The 18,195-nt window shown below is 37.4% G+C and overlaps 1 protein-coding gene across 1 annotated transcript in view; it reads right to left on the minus strand.

The window, feature by feature from the left end:
• The window catches only part of ATP7A (ATPase copper transporting alpha), a 162,475-nt gene that overhangs the window by 71,060 nt on the left and 73,220 nt on the right, over positions 1 to 18,195 (minus strand). The window contains 1 exon segment of the mRNA XM_033202080.1: positions 419 to 909. Coding sequence (XP_033057971.1) covers positions 419 to 909 — 491 coding nt within the window.

Below are 18,195 nucleotides of genomic sequence, written 5' to 3' on the forward strand. Positions count from 1 at the left end.
TCTTTCTCATTCTTGTCATCATCTTTTCTTAATTTTTTTTTCTTTTCAGAAAATGTTACTGGCATAGACTAGAAACAAGTAAGAGATAGGACCACTGTAGCTATGGTCTCCAAGTTTCTCCATGCCTGGGTAAAATATATTAGAGGTAAAGAGTACGCTAGTCATGTTGTGTTAAGAACCCTGAATTCCATGAATTGCCAACCAGCTGCCTTTTCTTCAGTTCAAGGTTTACGTAATCTTTAATTATAATCATTACTTTCCTGACATTAATCCTGGGAATATGCTGTACCTCAATGATACAGCAAGCACTCTAGTCCCATGGATTCAAAACTCATGCTTAAGAAGAAAGGAAAAAGTTAAAAGATCAAAACAGACACCTAAGTCTTACAAAACAATCAAACAACACCAGACACATTACCTTTAATTCGCTGAACACCTTGCAGTTTCCCAATTTTTCCTTCAATGGTGCTAGTACATGAATGGCAGGTCATCCCTTCCACTTTCATCTTCAGCATGACTTCACCAGCTTGAGCCATACTATGATCTTCACAAGCTCCTGACTTTTTCTCCAGTGTTCCAGTATCTAAACTGAGATCAGGAACTAGCTCTTTTATCTGATTGGCATTCACTATAGAAGGGATTATTGTCACTGCTACAGCTCTTTGCTGAGGGTAAATTTTAATGTGTGTCACACCCTTAGTCTTGAGCAATGTGCTTTGGATATGGTCCCATGGCAAAGCCAGTGAAGCCGTAACAGTCAGAAACAAGGTGTCAGTTAAAACAGGGAGAGGGTCAGGATTATGGAGAACAGCATCAAAGCCCATGTCATCAATAGCTTCCTGTAGGGTCTTTGGAGTCTGTAGTTCAGGGTCATAAATAATAGTTGCATTTTTTTTCTTCCAGTGATACCTTTTGGAAGGAAATTCCAAAAGTTAGTTTAATTAAATTCTACCACATAGGATTTAAAATATCAATCATCACACCACATTCAAGAAGAGTGAGACAACTCAATCTAATGGAGTTTCCCTATTAGTTTTCATTTTTACTCTTCTTGTTAGAAAGAAACATAAAATGTCTTGTGTACCTACAAGAATGGTAAAGTTATATATGCAGACATATGTGACTATGGTACCTATCAGGCATTTGAAAGATGTATATTGACAAACACATTCTAGAATTTCACAACAGAGTACAAACTATTCTTTCCTTCCACCTCCTTTCATAAATTACTCCAACACTTCACACTCTACCAACTGAAAAGGTTATACATGAAACAGAATCAGCTACAGAAAAACAAAAGGTAATATGAAGTTTAATATTTTAAAATGTTCAATTTCCTAAAAATATGTATAACTATTATATATCAATTTAAAAAAATAAAAATAATGTTCAATTAGGATAACTTTGTTGGCAAGAAAAAGTATAAACATGCCAGTTTATGAGTGAAGGCAGTATTCATAGGATTTTATAGCATATACTCCTATATCCCCCTAAGTCACTAAAGCATACTATTAATTTTGTTCAAAATAAGAACATCTTTATTGTTTTGCCCAATTAGATGATAAAACAATGATTATATTCTTAAAGCTTAGTTACTGCATATAATTTAACTACTGTCATGATTGCATCTCTTTGGCTGACATCTTACAAAGATTCATGGTGAAGATACATACACACACACACACACACACAGACACACACACAAATACCGGGTTGGGAGTCAAAACATTTAAATTCCAGCATCAATTCTCCACTTATTAGCTAACCACCCTTATTAGTTCTACCATCTGAAAAATGAGAAAATATGCCCTATTATCTTCCAGGGCTATTATAAGGATCATATGAGTAAATAGATAGGAAAGTTCTTTGTAACAGCAGTGAATTTATAAAATTAAACACTGAGCAACTACTATTTATTGAGCACTTATTATGTGTGTCAGGAACTGGGATTCTCAGGATACAAAGCTGAACATGTCATAGGAACAATAGGACAGAGAATACAGAAAAGGGATACCCATTCATCCCTGGGAATAGGGATCAGAAAAGTCTTCTTAGGAGAGATAATACCTGAGTGTTAAAGGACAAACAGGAATCAGCAAGGATATATGAGGCAGGGAATTTCAGACGAATGGAAACAAAAAAGTAGAGAAAGATAAGAGGCTTGAGAATTCAGCAACTGCTCTATTATGGGGTTCTATATGCCAATTATGGTTGTGATTTATCCTATAGGTAATAGAAAGCCATGGAAAAGTTAAGCAGAGAATTATGTGATTAGATTTTCATTTTAGAGAACAATCATTCTGGAGGCAGTGTGGAAGATGATAGTGGAGTAGGGTGGAGTGATACAGGAGGGAGGACTATCAGCTAGGAGGCTACTGCAACAGTAGTGCAATAGAGGGTCTGAATTAAGACATGAATATTGGGGACAAAGAGAAGAGAGGCAGCTCCAAGATACATTTAGGAGGGTAGGGCTCCTAACAAGATGTATAGGGTAAAGGAGGTGACTTGAATGACTTAAAGGTATCTGGCTTGGGCCAGTGGATAGGTAGATGGTGGTGTCATTAACTGATATCAGAAAGAGAGGAGGAAATCAGGAAGAAATTAAGAAGTTAAAGTGGAGGGAAAGGAGAGATGATAAATTCAGTGCTGGACTTATTGATTTTTGAGATGGCAGTAGGATATTAATATTCAAAAAGCAGTTAAATATGGGTGTTATTAATTTCTAGTGAAAAGCTTTGCTCTATAAAATAAAAACTCAAAGATATAAGTAATTCAGCATAGAAAATCTCTCTTAAAATTGTCTACAATAGTTAGTTAAATCTTTCACTTATTTTAATGAACATATTTTTATTTCTTCCTTTAGCTTGATAATTGATGACTGTGTATTTGGGTGAAAATGTGAAATGTACCCATGGCATGGAAAGTTTCTAAGACTCTGATAATTCTACTTGGCTAGTTGGTTCTTAGGGATGGAGGAAATCACTAGCATAAATGATCCAAAACAGAAGTGGAGAAATAATTTATATTTGGTTTTGGATTATACTATATAACATTTTCCATGAAAAAAAACGCAGAATAGTCAAACCATGTATAGTCGAGACATATACTACTGAAAGAGATGCAATCTAACAGTAGCCACCATCAAATGAAGGCTTTTGTGTCCTTGTGTTTTTAGAGGGCCTCTTTTAAACTTTAATTTCACTCCCCTGAGGTGATTTTAGAATTAAGAAAATGACTGTAAATAATTTAAACTTTCCGACTAAAGGGGAAGATGGAGAACAGAACAGTGGTTTCCAGGGGTTAGAGGTAGGGAAAATGGTAGCAAGAGGGAGTTTTTTAGGGGTAACAGGGCTGCACTATGTCCTGATTGTATTGGTGTTAAACAAATCTATACATGTGTTAAAATTCACAAAACTAAAAAAAAAATTTTCATAGAACTATATACCCAAAAAAGTCTATTTTACTAGATGATTATTTTTTAAACAAAAAAAATATTAAATAAGATTAAAAATTCAGTTCCTCAGTTGCACTAGCCAAATTTCAAGTGCTCATTGGCCAATGTGGTTAGCCCTACCAGACAGGGCAGATACACAGTATTTCCATCATCACAGACCATTCTTGGGTAGTATTGCTCTAGGTACTACTGTACTTTTTCTGATAAAGTACCAAGGTAAAGGATTCTTGCCCTTCAAATACGTTGTATCTGGTACATCTTAAACAAGACCTGGTCCCCGGTACCCACCTGCCCCCCAAAAATATCAATTTACCAACATAGCCAGTCAGAATTGTTCTCATTTTAAAAGCAAAAATCACTTCGTCAGGCCGGGTGGCACACGCCTGTAATCCTAGCACTTTGGGATGCCAAGGTAGTTGGGCAGATAGCTTGAGCTCAGGAATTCCAGACCAGTCTGGGCAACATGGTGGAACCCTGTCTCTACAAAAAGTACAAAAATTACCCAGGCATGGTGGCACACTCCTGTAGTCCTAGCTACGCAAGGGGCTGAGGTGGGAGGATTGCCTGAGCCCGAAGGTCAAGGCTGCAGTGAGCCAAAATCGTGTCACTGCACTCCAGCCTGGGTGACAGAGTGTGACTCTGTCTCAAAAAAAAAAAAAAAAAAAATCACTTTGTCACTGGATGGTTTGCTATACTTTCTAACTGCTTTAGCTATCTTTTATTTATAAAAGGCATAAGAAAACTATGCATAAAATTCTATACAAAAGAGAAGTCATAGTACCCTATGCAATTTGCACGCTGCAGATGAGAAAACACTTCCTTTAGTAAACTCTATTTCTGTTTTAAAAACTGACCACACTCAGCACAAACAAAAGTATCCATCTTCAGGGTTAACAGCACTCAACTTTTCCTCTGAATGTTAGATAGCAAAGAGACTTTTCAAACCTAAAGTCTCAAAGGAAACAAATTCATAGTACAGCTCTGGGTGCTAAATCTTTGGGCAGAAAGTCAAAATGGTACTTATAGGCCAGATGCGGTGGCTCACACCTGTAATCCCAGCACTTTGGAAGGCTGAGGCGGGTGGATCACTTGAGGTCACAGTTTGAGGCCAGCCTGGCCAACGCAGGGAAACCCGTCTCTACCAAAAATACAAAAATTAGCTGGGCATGGTGGCGCATGCCTGTAATCCAGCTACTCGGGAGGCTGGGCCAGGAGAATCACTTGAACCCGGAGGCGGAGGTTGCAGTGAGCCAAGATTGCGCCACTGCACTGCAGGCTTGGCGGCAAAGCAAGACTTCGTCTCAAAAAAAAAAAAAAAAAAGAGGTACTTACGTATTCAACAAATATTTACTGAATGCCCATTATGTGCCCGGCAGTATCCTAGCTGCTAGAGATACAATGGTGAGCAAAAACCAGGCAAACTCCATACAGCTGGAAAGTGCTGGTGGCAGTTGATTCTGGGTCTGTGCTGCTCTCCTTTCATATGTCCTCTAACCCCAACCCCTGCTCCAAAAATAACCTCCCTTCCCTGCCCTATCCCACCTTCCTCATTCCCCACATTGCTCCAATATTTCAACAGCTTGTCTTTTTCTCATAATCTTTTTTAGGAACCAAGGCTGTTATTTTTATTTTCAGAGGAACTATTTTTCCATTATATCAATAGTTCCTCTGGGCCAGAGTGGTGACTCATGCCTGTAATCCCAGCACTTTGGGAGGCCGAGGTGGGTGGATCACTTGAGACCAGGAGTTCAAGACCAGCCTGGCCAACATGATGAAACCCCATCTCTACTAAAAATACAGAAATTATCTGGGCATGGTGGTAGGCGCCTGTAATCCCAGCTACTCAAGAGGCTGAGGCACAAGAATCGCTTGAACCCGGAGGCGGAGGTCGCGCCACTGCACTCCAGCCTGGGCAAGAGAGTGAAACTCTGTCTCAGGAAAAAAAAAAAAAAAAGTTCCTCTGAAAATAAATGTAACAGCCTACAAATTATAAATATAGCTTATAGGAAAGACTGAAGATGGAGGACTATTCACTGTATTTTGATGAAGGCAGTAGTGGGAGAGAAAAAAGTAAAATATACCAAACGTGCCGTGTGGCCTTCTTAGTATTAATGGTGGTGTGGAGTGCTGACTGTCACAGGGATTGTAAAGATCCTTTATTTTAATCTTTGTGGTGTTCTGTGTCTCTTGAAATGTCAAACATGAAATTCAGGCACAGTATACTTTATTTGCATATGATTTCTGTATAATTTGCATAAACCCACAAAGACTGCATCTATTCTTAGGCAATATGAAAGCTAGAACCTTAAACAAATCACCCTACCTCTGAGGGCTTCAGTTTCCTGAGACTAGATAAAATAATCTTTTCAGTTATAACTTTCTATAAAAACTAAAAAACTATGTTACTACCACTTCTTAGGTTGTCATCAGTATATGTTTTCTCTTCTGTATTCTTTCTTATTTGATAAGGAAAGGTGCTATAATCTGAAAGTGTCCCTCAGAAATTCATATGTTGAAATCCGAATTCCCAAGGTGATAATATTGGTGGGGGGGCCTCTGGGAGGTGATTAGATAATGAAGACAGAGCCCTCAAGATTGGGATTTGTGCCCTAATAAAAGAGGTCCGAGAGAGCTACCCTGTCCCTTCCACCATGTGAGGACACAGGGAGAAGGTGTGCCATACATGAACCAGGAAGTCAATCCTCACCAGATCCCAAATTTGCCAGCGCCTTGATTTTAGACTTCCCAGCTTCCGGAATTGTGAGAAATACATTTCTCTTGTTTATAAGCCACCCACTTTATGGTATTTTCGTATAGGTGCCTGGAAACAGACTAAGACAAAGGTGATCCGGGTTCCTATATGAAGGCCAGGAAATTGAATAAATTGCCCAAGGAACCCAACAAGAAAATGAAAGAGCTAGGATTCAAATGCAGGTGTATGTAACTCCAAAATCTACACTCTTTACATCTACAATTTCCTTGGAAAACTAAAATTCTATGCCTATGATTTGAGCAATGTATGGCTTATAAATAATCTGAAAAGTATACAATATTTCTAGTGTTTGAACCAAATTTTAGTTATTTTTTCCCCTCACATTTCACATATTGTCCCATGCTAGTTTAAATTTGAAATGGTTTTAAAACATATTTGAGTTTTTTTTTTTTTTTTTTGAGACGGAGTCTCGCTCTGTCGCCCGGGCTGGAGTGCAGTGGCCAGTTCTCAGCTCACTGCAAGCTCCGCCTCCCGGATTATGCCATTCTCCTGCCTCAGCCTCCGAGTAGCTGGGACTACAGGCGCCCGCCACCTCGCCGGCTAGTTTTTTGTACTTTTTAGTAGAGACAGGGTTTCACCGTGTTAGCCAGGATGGTCTCGATCTCCTGACCTCGTGATCCGCCCGTCTCGGCCTCCCAAAGTGCTGGGATTACAGGCTTGAGCCACCGCGCCCGGCCACATATTCGAATTTTTAACAGAACTGACAATCAGAACATTCTAATATTTCCACATTTTTAAAAGTCACTATGGGAAAATAACTTAGCTCAAGTTTTAGCACATTGAAATTCCTTTTAATCCCCCAGGAATCAATTTATACATGATCATAATAAATTCAGGTTAGCATGCTGCTCAGTGTGGGAGTCTTCAGATAGTTTAAAGCTTACTTTCTTACACTTTCATATAACAACTCAACATAAAGGTAATAAGAGATTTTTCACAGCTTGAAAGGATTGTTATTTTATAGATGTGGAGACTGAAATCAGAAAAGTGAGATGATTAATCAATTATCCTGAATTTCTAATATGTTTGATTCACCACCCATAATATACTTTTGAATCAACTAAAAACTATTTATAATAAACAAAACGATCCTCATTTATAATACATACAGTCTCAATACAAATTACATTATGGTTTGTTGAAAAATATAATGTGTTTACATTAACAGGGCAACACTCTATCTGATATTTCAATATAGAATATTGAAAATTAAAATATCATAAGAGGAAGCCATCAAGCTCCATGAACATTTATCCTATTTGAGTAACCTAAATAAAGGTTACCACTTTAAAACTTTTAAATCAGATTATAAACTAGAAAAAGACAATTTTTTTTTTTTTTTTTGAGACGGAGTCTCGCTCTGTCGCCCGGGCTGGAGTGCAGTGGCGGATCTCAGCTCACTGCAAGCTCCGCCTCCCGGGTTTACGCCATTCTCCTGCCTCAGCCTCCCGAGTAGCTGGGACTACAGGCACCAGCCACCTCACCTGGCTAGCTTTTTGTATTTTTTAGTAGAGACGGGGTTTCACCGTATTAGCCAGGATGGTCTCGAACTCCTGACCTCGTGATCCACCCGTCTCGGCCTCCCAAAGTGCTGGGATTACAGGTTTGAGCCACCGCGCCGGCCATAAACTAGAAAAAGACAATTCTTAAAAACTAAATAATAGTTCAAAATCAATCTAAAACTTCAAAAATCAAATATTTTAAGATGAAAAAGATGCAGATTCTGTTAGTTTTTATTACGTTGTAACATTGCTTTTCACGAACTAAACTATCTTTAAACTGAGTACTTTGTCAGAATTCTCATTTCTAATATATTCTCATTCTCTCTCTCTCTCTCTCTCTCCCCCCTCTCTCTCTCTTTTTAAAAGACAGGGTCTTGCTATGTTGCCTAGGCTGTTCTCAAACTCCTGTTCTCAAGCAATCCTCCCACGTTGGCCTCCCAAAATACTGGGATTACAGCATGAACCACTATGCCTGGCCATTTCTAATGTATTTTCACTTTGCTTCAAAAATTATATAACAAATGTATGATTGTTTGCTATAAAAATATAAATACAAAAATATACAAAAGAAATAGTGAAAGTCCCTCTTTACACCATTCCTTCACTGCTGATTTTTTTATCTTGGATTTGACCTTCCTCTGATCCTCAGAATAGAGTTCAACTAAATCAGAAACCTAATCCTCTTTGAAGCTGATTCTACATCTTCATAGATAATGATTATTACCTACTAATTTATAATAATAAAAATGCCTATGTTACTCTAATATAGTATTGGTGACAGAGCACCAGTTTGAGAAACAGAATATTCAATGCACTGTCATTTGCCATAGAAAAAGCTAAGAAGCCAAAAAAACAGTCCCACATAGAAAGAAAAAATATTAGATGGGTCTCTATATATTGATGTGGAACAATATCTAAGATATATTTGCTAATTTAAAAAAAAGCAAGGTGCAGAATGATGTGCATAGTATGCTTCCGTTTTTAGAAAAAGTGGTCACACACACATCAAGTATATATACTTATGTACATGTAAACAGTTTTGGCCAGGCACGGTGGTTCACGCCTGTAATCCCAGCACGTTGGGAGGCTGAGGCAGGCGGATCACCTGAGGTCAGGAGTTCGAGACCAGCCTGGTCAACATGGCAAAACCCGTCTCTACTAAAAGTACAAAAATTAGCCAGGCATGGTGGCAGGCACCTGTAATCCCAGCTACTCAGGAGGCTGAGGCAGGACAATCACTTGAACCTGGGTGGCGAAGGTTGCAGTGAGCCGAGATCGCACCACTGCACTCCAGCCTGGGCAACAAGAGCGAGAGACTCCATCTCAAAAAATTTAAAAAAAACAGTTTTATATTAATAGTCTTTCTGGAAGGATACATATACATAGGACAACTAGTTTTCCTTGGGAGAGGAATTTTACTCTGTATATGTGTTACTTTTTCAATAATAAAAACACCAATTAATTGTAAGGGGAGTAACGAATGTATTTATTGATCCAAAGGAGGAATTTAGTAACTGCTAGCATTTATGTGGTCATTTTTATTTTTTTTTATTTATTTATTTATTTATTTATTGAGTTGGAGTCTTGCTCTGTCACCCAGGCTGGAGTGTAGTGGCATGATCTCAGCTCACTGCAACCTCTGCCTCCAGGGTTCCAGTGATTACCCTGCCTTGGCCTCCTGAGTAGCTGGGATTACAGGCACACGACATCACGCCCGGCTAAAGTTTTGTATTTTAAGTAGAGACGGGTTTCAACATGTTGGTCAGGCTGGTCTCGAACTACTGACCTCGTGATCTGTGATGTGGTCATTTTTCTAAAGGGTAGTCTATATTAAGGGAATGGGCTATCGCCTTTATCTAATCAAAGGGGAAAAGCACTTAAAAAGTTAGCATTGTAAGTTTCAGGGACAAACTAATTTGTTAATAAGGCATTAACCTTTGGAATCATTCAGTACTTATATCTTATTAAATTTGTTTTTACATTTCTACTTTCAAAAAGCCAAACAACCCCAGAGAAAGATCTTTACATTATCTGCCTATTTTACTTTTCCTTTGAACAGACTACCGGGGTGATTAAATTAAACTTCAGGTTAATCCCTTTAAAGTCTACAGTCTTAACACTGGCAGGACAAACAAGAAGATTACATTTATGTACTGTATAACTTAGGACACAATTTCCAAAATGTATTTAAATTCTAAAGTTGCAAAGGCAAACAGTCATATTCTATTTATTCCAAAATTAGAGATTTCCTGATATTCACTCTCTTTGAATTCTGTTAATTAAAGTTCTAATCTGTTCTGCTGTTGCATTTTCCAATAAAACAACTTACTCAATTTAATATCACAATTGTATTACTTCATTCCAAGCACTACCAAGAGCTCCTTGACTTAGCTGAAACACTCTTCTCTCCAAATCTGGTTTCTAAATGAACTGCACCTCAGGCTTAATTATAATCCTAGAAGTTATGATATAGAAATATTATCTTTTGTGTACATTTCTTTTTTAACTTTTATTTTAAGTTCAGGGGTACATGTGCAGGTTTGTGATATAGGTAAACTTGTATCATAGAGGTTTGTTGTACAGATTATTCTCTCACCCAGGTATTAAGCCTAGTTCCCATTAATTATTTGCAGAAATTTTAAGCTTTAACATTCTTTAAAAAGTAATCAATATTTATGTATGATCATGTTGAACTACATTCTGACTATAAATTATGTTTGGGCAAAGACAATTTTCTATATGATGTCTAGAAAGAGAGGAATTCATACTTTGTGGTGTCTGAAACTTAAACAATTTGAAGGGCCTTCTTAAAAAAAAGAATACAAAACCATAAACAACAAAATTGTACCAAAGAAATATTCCAAGCGCATAACAAAAATCATAAGTTATATGGCCGGGTGCAGTGGTTCACACCTGTAACCCCAGCACTCCGGAATCGGAGGGGGGCGGATCATCTGAGTTTGAGACTAGCCTGGCCAACATGATGAAACCCCGTCTCTACTAAAAATACAAAAATTAGCCGGGCATGGTGCTGCGTGCCTGTAATGCCAGCTACTCGGGAGGCTGAGACAGGAGAATTGCTTGAACCCAGGAGGGCGAAGGTTGCAGTGAGCCGAGATCGCACCATCGCATTCCAGTCCAGACGACAGAGCAAGACTCTGTCTCACAATAAAAAAAAAATTAAATTAAATCACGAATTATAAGTTTTTAAAGCTAACAAATATCATAAAAATCCATAACAAAAACATTTTATTAATAATGCCTGATATACCTCTCTGATACTTTCTTTTCGTATGTTTTTGGCTGTATATTCTTTAGTGCTTCATTTGACGACTTTATAAAATCATTTGTATATAAAGAAAATAAAAATAGTTAAGTCTTTTCTCTAGATAAATTTTTTTAAAATTAATGATAGTTTAGAAATGTTCCTTTCAACATAACAACTAGGCACTGATAAATTTTTAGGGTTGCTGTCAAATTTGAGAAAACTATTGAGTTTCTTTCATATATGAGCTGTAAGATTTCAGGGCATTTCAAATTTACTTGTGAAGTGACTAATCTTACATATTCTTTGAACTGGTAACATTCATTTACCAGTTTTACACTGAGCCCCACACCTTCATGTCATGATGCTTAGTGAGTTGGCACCATGAGTAGTAGGGGTGTTCCAAGAAGCCATCCCTATATCAGAATTCCTTGCAAAAACTCCACTATACACAGAAGTGACAAAGAATCACCTATATAGTCAAATAGCCTACTAACCCCGAACTAAACATATCCCCAACTCAACCTCCCCTTAGTCACATCCCCAAAATGCTCATGGCCACTCCAATATCACGCTAACACAAAGGGGAGGTCTAACAGAAGAGTCATTGAAGTAGAAATGGACAATGGTCTTGAAGGGTTGTGGTTAAATTTTTTTTACTTTTTCAAATTGTACAAAAACACATGACCAGGTAAACACACTGCTGATACTCCTTCTAGAGTCTTAGAAGGTCAATGCAAATGAGGAGCTCTGAAACTTAAGCTTCATTAACTTCACAGAAAATCTGTCTCTGGCCCTAGAAGACTTCACACTTAGTAAAATATTTTTTAAAAAAAGAAAAAAAAAAGAATAAAGGTTACTAACATAAGGACTTTTGACTGAAAGAGGAGAGGCAGAACTGAAAAAGGCAGAATAAGTGTATTTTCTTTTATTTTTAGCAATGAGATTATGAATGTGCCCTGGAAAGTAGTCTTGAGTATCTGTCACTGGGATTTGTATAAATCACTGTTGACACACAAAGTGTTTTCATATTATATTCCTGCTATTCTTCATTTTCAATGTAATCAAAATTCAATTGCATTTGTTTGACCTTAAACAGACCTTATTAAGCAGTGGTGAACTTTGGGAAGATGCAGTGGAAATAGTTATCTTATATATGACTGTGATGCAAACAGGCTGTTTTGGGAAGCAAGAATGTATTTGCAAATATCAAAGCAGAATCTAGTTTTATAGTTATGCATGGATATGTTGGCAGAGACAAATATTCACCTACAATAGTTTACTAGACAGAGAGTTGAGGGTTTTGGAAAATACTTTAGCTGTCAGCAGACAATAAGTACTAAGTCACTTGGCAAAAATTACATGAACTAGTTTCCAAATGGTTAAAACAGCTTTACTGCAATTAGCAGACATTACTATATAATTAGTAAGGTTCAGCTTCTGTTCTGGCCCTCAACACCAGCCCCATCTTAGATCAAGCGGAGGAGGTTTAATTAGTTTCATTTGAGGATAAATCAGATGCATGTGTCATACTTATTACTCACTGAAATTAAGCAACTCGTTTTTAAAGCGTTAGCACTGAGGTTGCAGAGCTACTTTTGCTATTCTCCTTCCTAATCAACAAACTGCAAAATATGCCTTTAACTTTTGCATAGATATGATTAGGGGAAAATATTTTTATATAAATTTGAATATTTTGAAGATAAATACATAAAATAATTACCTGTCATCTCTCAGCTTTTCCAACTTGGCTCTTTCCCCAAAGATCATTAAAGGCAACTGTATCCCTGTTTGGGGAAGTTGCCGGGAAGAAGCAATGTGGGAGCCTCTAAGACTGGAGTTATGCCACGGTAGATGGTGAATACAAAACAAAAAAACAAAACAAAACAAAAAAACTCTACCTTTGGAGCATGTGAAATGGAAAGTTCATATCTAAGTATTCACATGGATGTCAACAGTACAGAAAACTTAGGAGAAGGAATACGTACTATGCAAATAAAACTTTTCTAGTCACAGCTATCAACATAGTCTTAGCTAATCAGAGTGTAGAGTCAAGAAATGAGAAATACTGCATTTTCTCTCACACAAATAGTAATATGGATCCAAAGTTTACTCTCTGGCCAAGATGAATATAAAACTTAGACATGGAAAAAATCACCTACAGTTTCAGATTAGGAAGAGAATTGTCCACATATTAACACCACACTTCATAGGATTCTTGAATTAAGGAAATGTATCAGACTTCATAGAGAGTAATGATGGGCTAATTAGCCAATTTTGGGTAATAAAAACAAGGCAAACTGAAACCAATCTACTCAAGATCTTATGAGAAATCAGAATTTTAGATAAGAATACTGCAGAGATAAAGTATAAATTCTGTATTTCACTAAAGAGCCAAAACCATTTTGAAATATCTGAAAAATAAATGGTAAAAATTGTTTAGATCAAGAATAGTTAAAAAGTAGAGCTGTCACAAGTATCTGATCTGGAGACACAAAATATTCTAGTTCCAATGTAATCATTCATGCCCTTAAAAATATAATGAGCTTCTGATAATTAGAAAGAATCCATCATGTCCCTAATTTTGAATTTTGTGCTAAATCTGATGTCCAGTTGGGCAAAGTTTTCATTATAATGTTAACATCTGCTCCTGGTAGTATGTCAAAAAAATGTATTGCACGTGAATCTCAACTAGTCATAGGAAAACCATTCTGGTATTGATGCAAGCTGATCAAATTCCAAAGGGGCATTAACTTCCTGCCATTACTGTAATGAACATTGCATAAAAGCAAAATTACAGGGAACCTCCAGCAAATAGAATTACCACCAATATAAAGTTGTTTTAATGATAAAATAACATTAAAATGATAAGTATATTACACAAATGAGAATACAACTCAGCTAAAATGACACATCCAATACTAACTCATTAAGGCCCGGCAGTAAAAATAAACATGTTTAAGAGTAAGCAATTCAGGCTGGGTATGGTGGCTCATGCCTGTAATCCCAACACTGTGGGAGGTCGAGGCGGGAGGATCACCTGAGGTCAGGAGTTCCAGGCCAGCCTGGCCAACATGGTGAAACCCCATTTCTACTAAAAATACAAAAAATTACCCAGGAATGGTGACGTGCACCTGTAGTCCCAGCTACTTGGGAGGCTGAGGCACAAGAATCGCTTGAACCCAGGAGCCAGAGGTTACAGTGAGCTGAGATGGTGCCACTGCACTCCAGCGTGGGCGACAGAGTGAGACTCTGTCTTAAAAAAAAAAAAAAAAAAAAGCATAATATTTAAGCAAAAGCTTCTGTATGTTATTGTCAATACAGTAGGAATCCTCAAGATTTTGGCATGAGATATTGTTAATTCTTTGGATCCTGGGATACAAGTTGGAGAGAAATAGGAAAAAAATATGTTCAAAAACAAACTAAATAAAGCATGGGAAAGAGTACTGAAATTATATATAATACAATTAGGGCTGAGAATTGCGAAGAGTGACAAGGGAAAGGGGCGGGTAGGGGTGGTGGCAGGGGGTGGCCAAAAGGCTTAGAAATGGCAACTGGTATGGAGATACACTACGAAGTTCCAATCCACTAGTCAGAGACATCTACCTTAACAGAATACAAGAGGCAGGAAGGCCTGGACCAACTCTTAGGACCTTCAGCAAAACACATTATTAACTTCAACTGGTAAGAATGGCATGCAAATAAATAGCAAGGATTTTTCTAGGTGATGGGTATAGAGTAGATTCTTGTACTATTAATAGTTTCTCCACCTTTGTGTATGTTTGAAATTTTTAATGAAAAGTAAGTCTTCTTTGACCAAGTGAGGCTTATCCTGGGAATGCATGGCTGGTTCAACATTTGAAAATCAATCAGTGTAATTCACCATCTTAACAGACTAAAGGAGAAAAATCATATGATCATCTCTATACGCAGAAAAAGCACTTGACAAAATTCAACATCCATTCATGATGTTTAAAAAAAACCCTCAGGAAACTAGTAATAGAAATAACTTCATTAATCTGACAAATAGCATCTACAAAACTCTACAACTAACACAATGCTAACAGTAAATGACTGAATGTTTCCCCCCACCATCATTCACTCTCACCACTCCTAATCAAAATTGTAATGAAGGTTTGATAATACAAGGGAAAAAATAAAAGATATACAGACTACAAAGGAAGAAATAAAACTATGTGGCCTGGCGCGGTGGCTCACACCTGCAATCACAGCACTTTAAGAGGCCGAGGTGGACGGATCACTCAAGGCCAGGAGTTCAAGACCACCCTGGCCAACACGGCGAAACCCCAACTCTACTAAAAATACAAAAATTAGCCCGGTGTGGTGGCATGTGCCTGTAATCCCAGCTACTTGGGTGGCTGAGGCATGAGAATCACTTGAACCCAGGAGGTGGAGGTTGCAGTGAGGCAACATGGTGTCACTGTACTCCAGCCTGGGTCACAGAGTGAGACTCTATCTTAAAACAAACAAACAAACAACAACAACAAAAAACTATTATATACCTTGATGACATAATTACATAGAAAATCCCAAGAAATCTACAAAAAAAGCTAATAGGTTTGATAAGTCAGTTTAGCTAGGTTCCAGGATACAAAGTCAACATACAAAAACCTCATAATGAACAACTGAAATTAAACTTAAATTTAAAATTTAAAAACAGTACCATGTATAACAATATTCAAAAACATAAAGTACTTAAAAATAAATCTAACAAAATATGTACAGAAACTGCATGCTGAAAACTATAGATTGCTGATAAAAGAAATTAAAGAATACCAACATAAATAGACATATACTATGTGCATGGATTGGAAAACTCAATATTGTTAAGATGTTACTTCTGTCCAAATGGATCTGTAGAATAAACACAATCTCAATGAAAATCCCAGCAGATATTTTTGTAGAAACTTATAAACTTTAGAATCCATATAAGATTCTAAAATTTATATAAGATTTAGAATCCATATAAGATTCTAAAATTTATATGGAAAGGAAAAGGGCCTAGACTAACCAAAACAATTTTGAAAAGAAGAAAGAGTTAAGGAATCACAGTATCTGATTTTAATACTTATTATAAAGCTACAATAACCAAAACTGTGTGGTATTGGCCAAAGGACAGACATACAGATCAATTGAACAGAATAGCGCAGAAAGAAATAAACCAATAAATATATGGTCAATTGATTTTCAAAAAAGGTTCAAAGGCAATTCAATGGAGAGAGAACAGACTTTTTAACAAATGATGCTGGGAAAAATGGATATCCATATCTGAAAAAAAATTAACTTCAACCAGTATCTAACAATGTATACAAGTTAATTCAAAATGGATCATAGACCTAAACGTTAAACCTAAAATCATAAAGTCTTTAGAAAAAGACATAGGAGAAAAATCTTTGTGACCTTGAGTTAGGCCATGATTTCTTAGATATACTAAAGCATAAGGCATAAAAGGAAAAAAGGTGGATAAACTGGAATTCATCAAAAATAAAAACTTCTGCTCTGCAAAAGACACTTTTTAAGAGACTGAAAAGACAAGCCACAGACTGGAAAAATGTATTTGTAGAACACATATCTGACAGAAGACTTATATTCAGAATATATAATCAAAATTCAGTAACAAGAAAACAAAAAAACCAAACTAAAAATTTGGCCAAAGGGTTTAACATACATTTCACCAAAGAAGGTATACAAATGCCTAATAAGCACACGAAAAGATGCTCAACATCATTAGCCATTAAGGAAATGAGAATTAGTGACATAATATTACATACCCATTAGAATGTCTATAATTTAAAAGACTGACAATACAAATTGTTGGAGAGAATGTGGAGAAAATGGAACACTTTCAAAGTGAAACACAAACATTGCTGGTGGGAAGACAAAATGGTATTTCTACTGTGGTAAATCATTTGGCAGTATATCACTTACCAATGAGGACACCACATATGGGCTCTGTCACAACTACTCAACTCTGTTGTAGTGAAAAAAAGGGCTGTACACAATACGTAAATGAATGAGTGTGGCTGTGTTCTAATAAAACTTCACATTACTAAAATTTTACTTATAGACACAAAAATTTGAATTTCACATGCTTTTCAAAAGTTCCTAAATTTTTTTTTAGTTTTTTTTTCAACCATGTAAAAATGTAAAAGGCATTCTTAGCTTATAAGCCATATGAAAGCAGTTGGCAAACTGAGTTTGACCTGCAGATCATCATTTTCCAATCCCTGCCATATATGCATGAAGTTTCTTATGATAACCACAGGTACTTCATGCAGTATTCAGAAGGCTTTTTTTATAACCTGAACTACATCTTTAACCACAGTGTATCTAGAATGTTGTTGATGTTCAAGGAATGTTAAACAATAATAGCGTCTTCAACTTAAAGTCCAAGAGTCTGAAAAAAACAAACAGAAAAACCAATAATAGAGTCTTTCTTAGGCATATCATACAACGTGTACTAATAATTTTGGCTGGGCATGGTGGCTTACACCTGTAATCCCCACACTCTGGGAGGCCCAGGTGGGAGGATCACTTGAGTCCAGGAGTTTGAGATCAGCCTGGGCAACCCAGTGAGATCCCCATCGCTACAAAAAATAAATTTAAAAATTAGCTGGCATGCAGCCGGGTGCAGTGGCTCACGCTGTAATCCCAGCAGTTTGGGAGGCTGAGGCGGGCGAATGACCTGAGGTCGGGAGTTCGAGACCAGCCTGACCAACATGGAGAAACCCTGTCTCTACTAAAAATACAAAATTAGCTGGGCGTGGTGGCACATACCTGTAATCCCAGCTACTCGGAAGGCTGAGGCAGGAGAATTGCTTGAACCCAGGAGGCGGAGGTTGTGCTGAGCTGAGATCGCGCCATTGCACTCCAGCCTCGGCAACAAGAGCAAAACTCCACCTTAAAAAATAAAATTAGCTGGCATGGTGGTGCACGCCTGTGGTCCTAGGTACTTGGGAGGCTGAGATGGGAGGATTGCTTGAGCCTGGGAAATCTAGGCTACAGTGAGCTGTGATTTTGCTACTGCACTCCAGCCTGGGTGACAGAGCAAGACTCTGTCTAAAAAAAAAAAAAATTAAAGGCCGGGCGCGGTGGCTCAAGCCTGTAATCCCAGCACTTTGGGAGGCCGAGACGGGCGGATCACGAGGTCAGGAGATCGAGACCATCCTGGCTAACAGTG

Source organism: Trachypithecus francoisi, unplaced genomic scaffold (genome assembly GCF_009764315.1).
Source record: "Trachypithecus francoisi isolate TF-2019V2 unplaced genomic scaffold, Tfra_2.0 Lachesis_group6, whole genome shotgun sequence".
NCBI classification, from domain to species: domain Eukaryota; kingdom Metazoa; phylum Chordata; class Mammalia; order Primates; family Cercopithecidae; genus Trachypithecus; species Trachypithecus francoisi.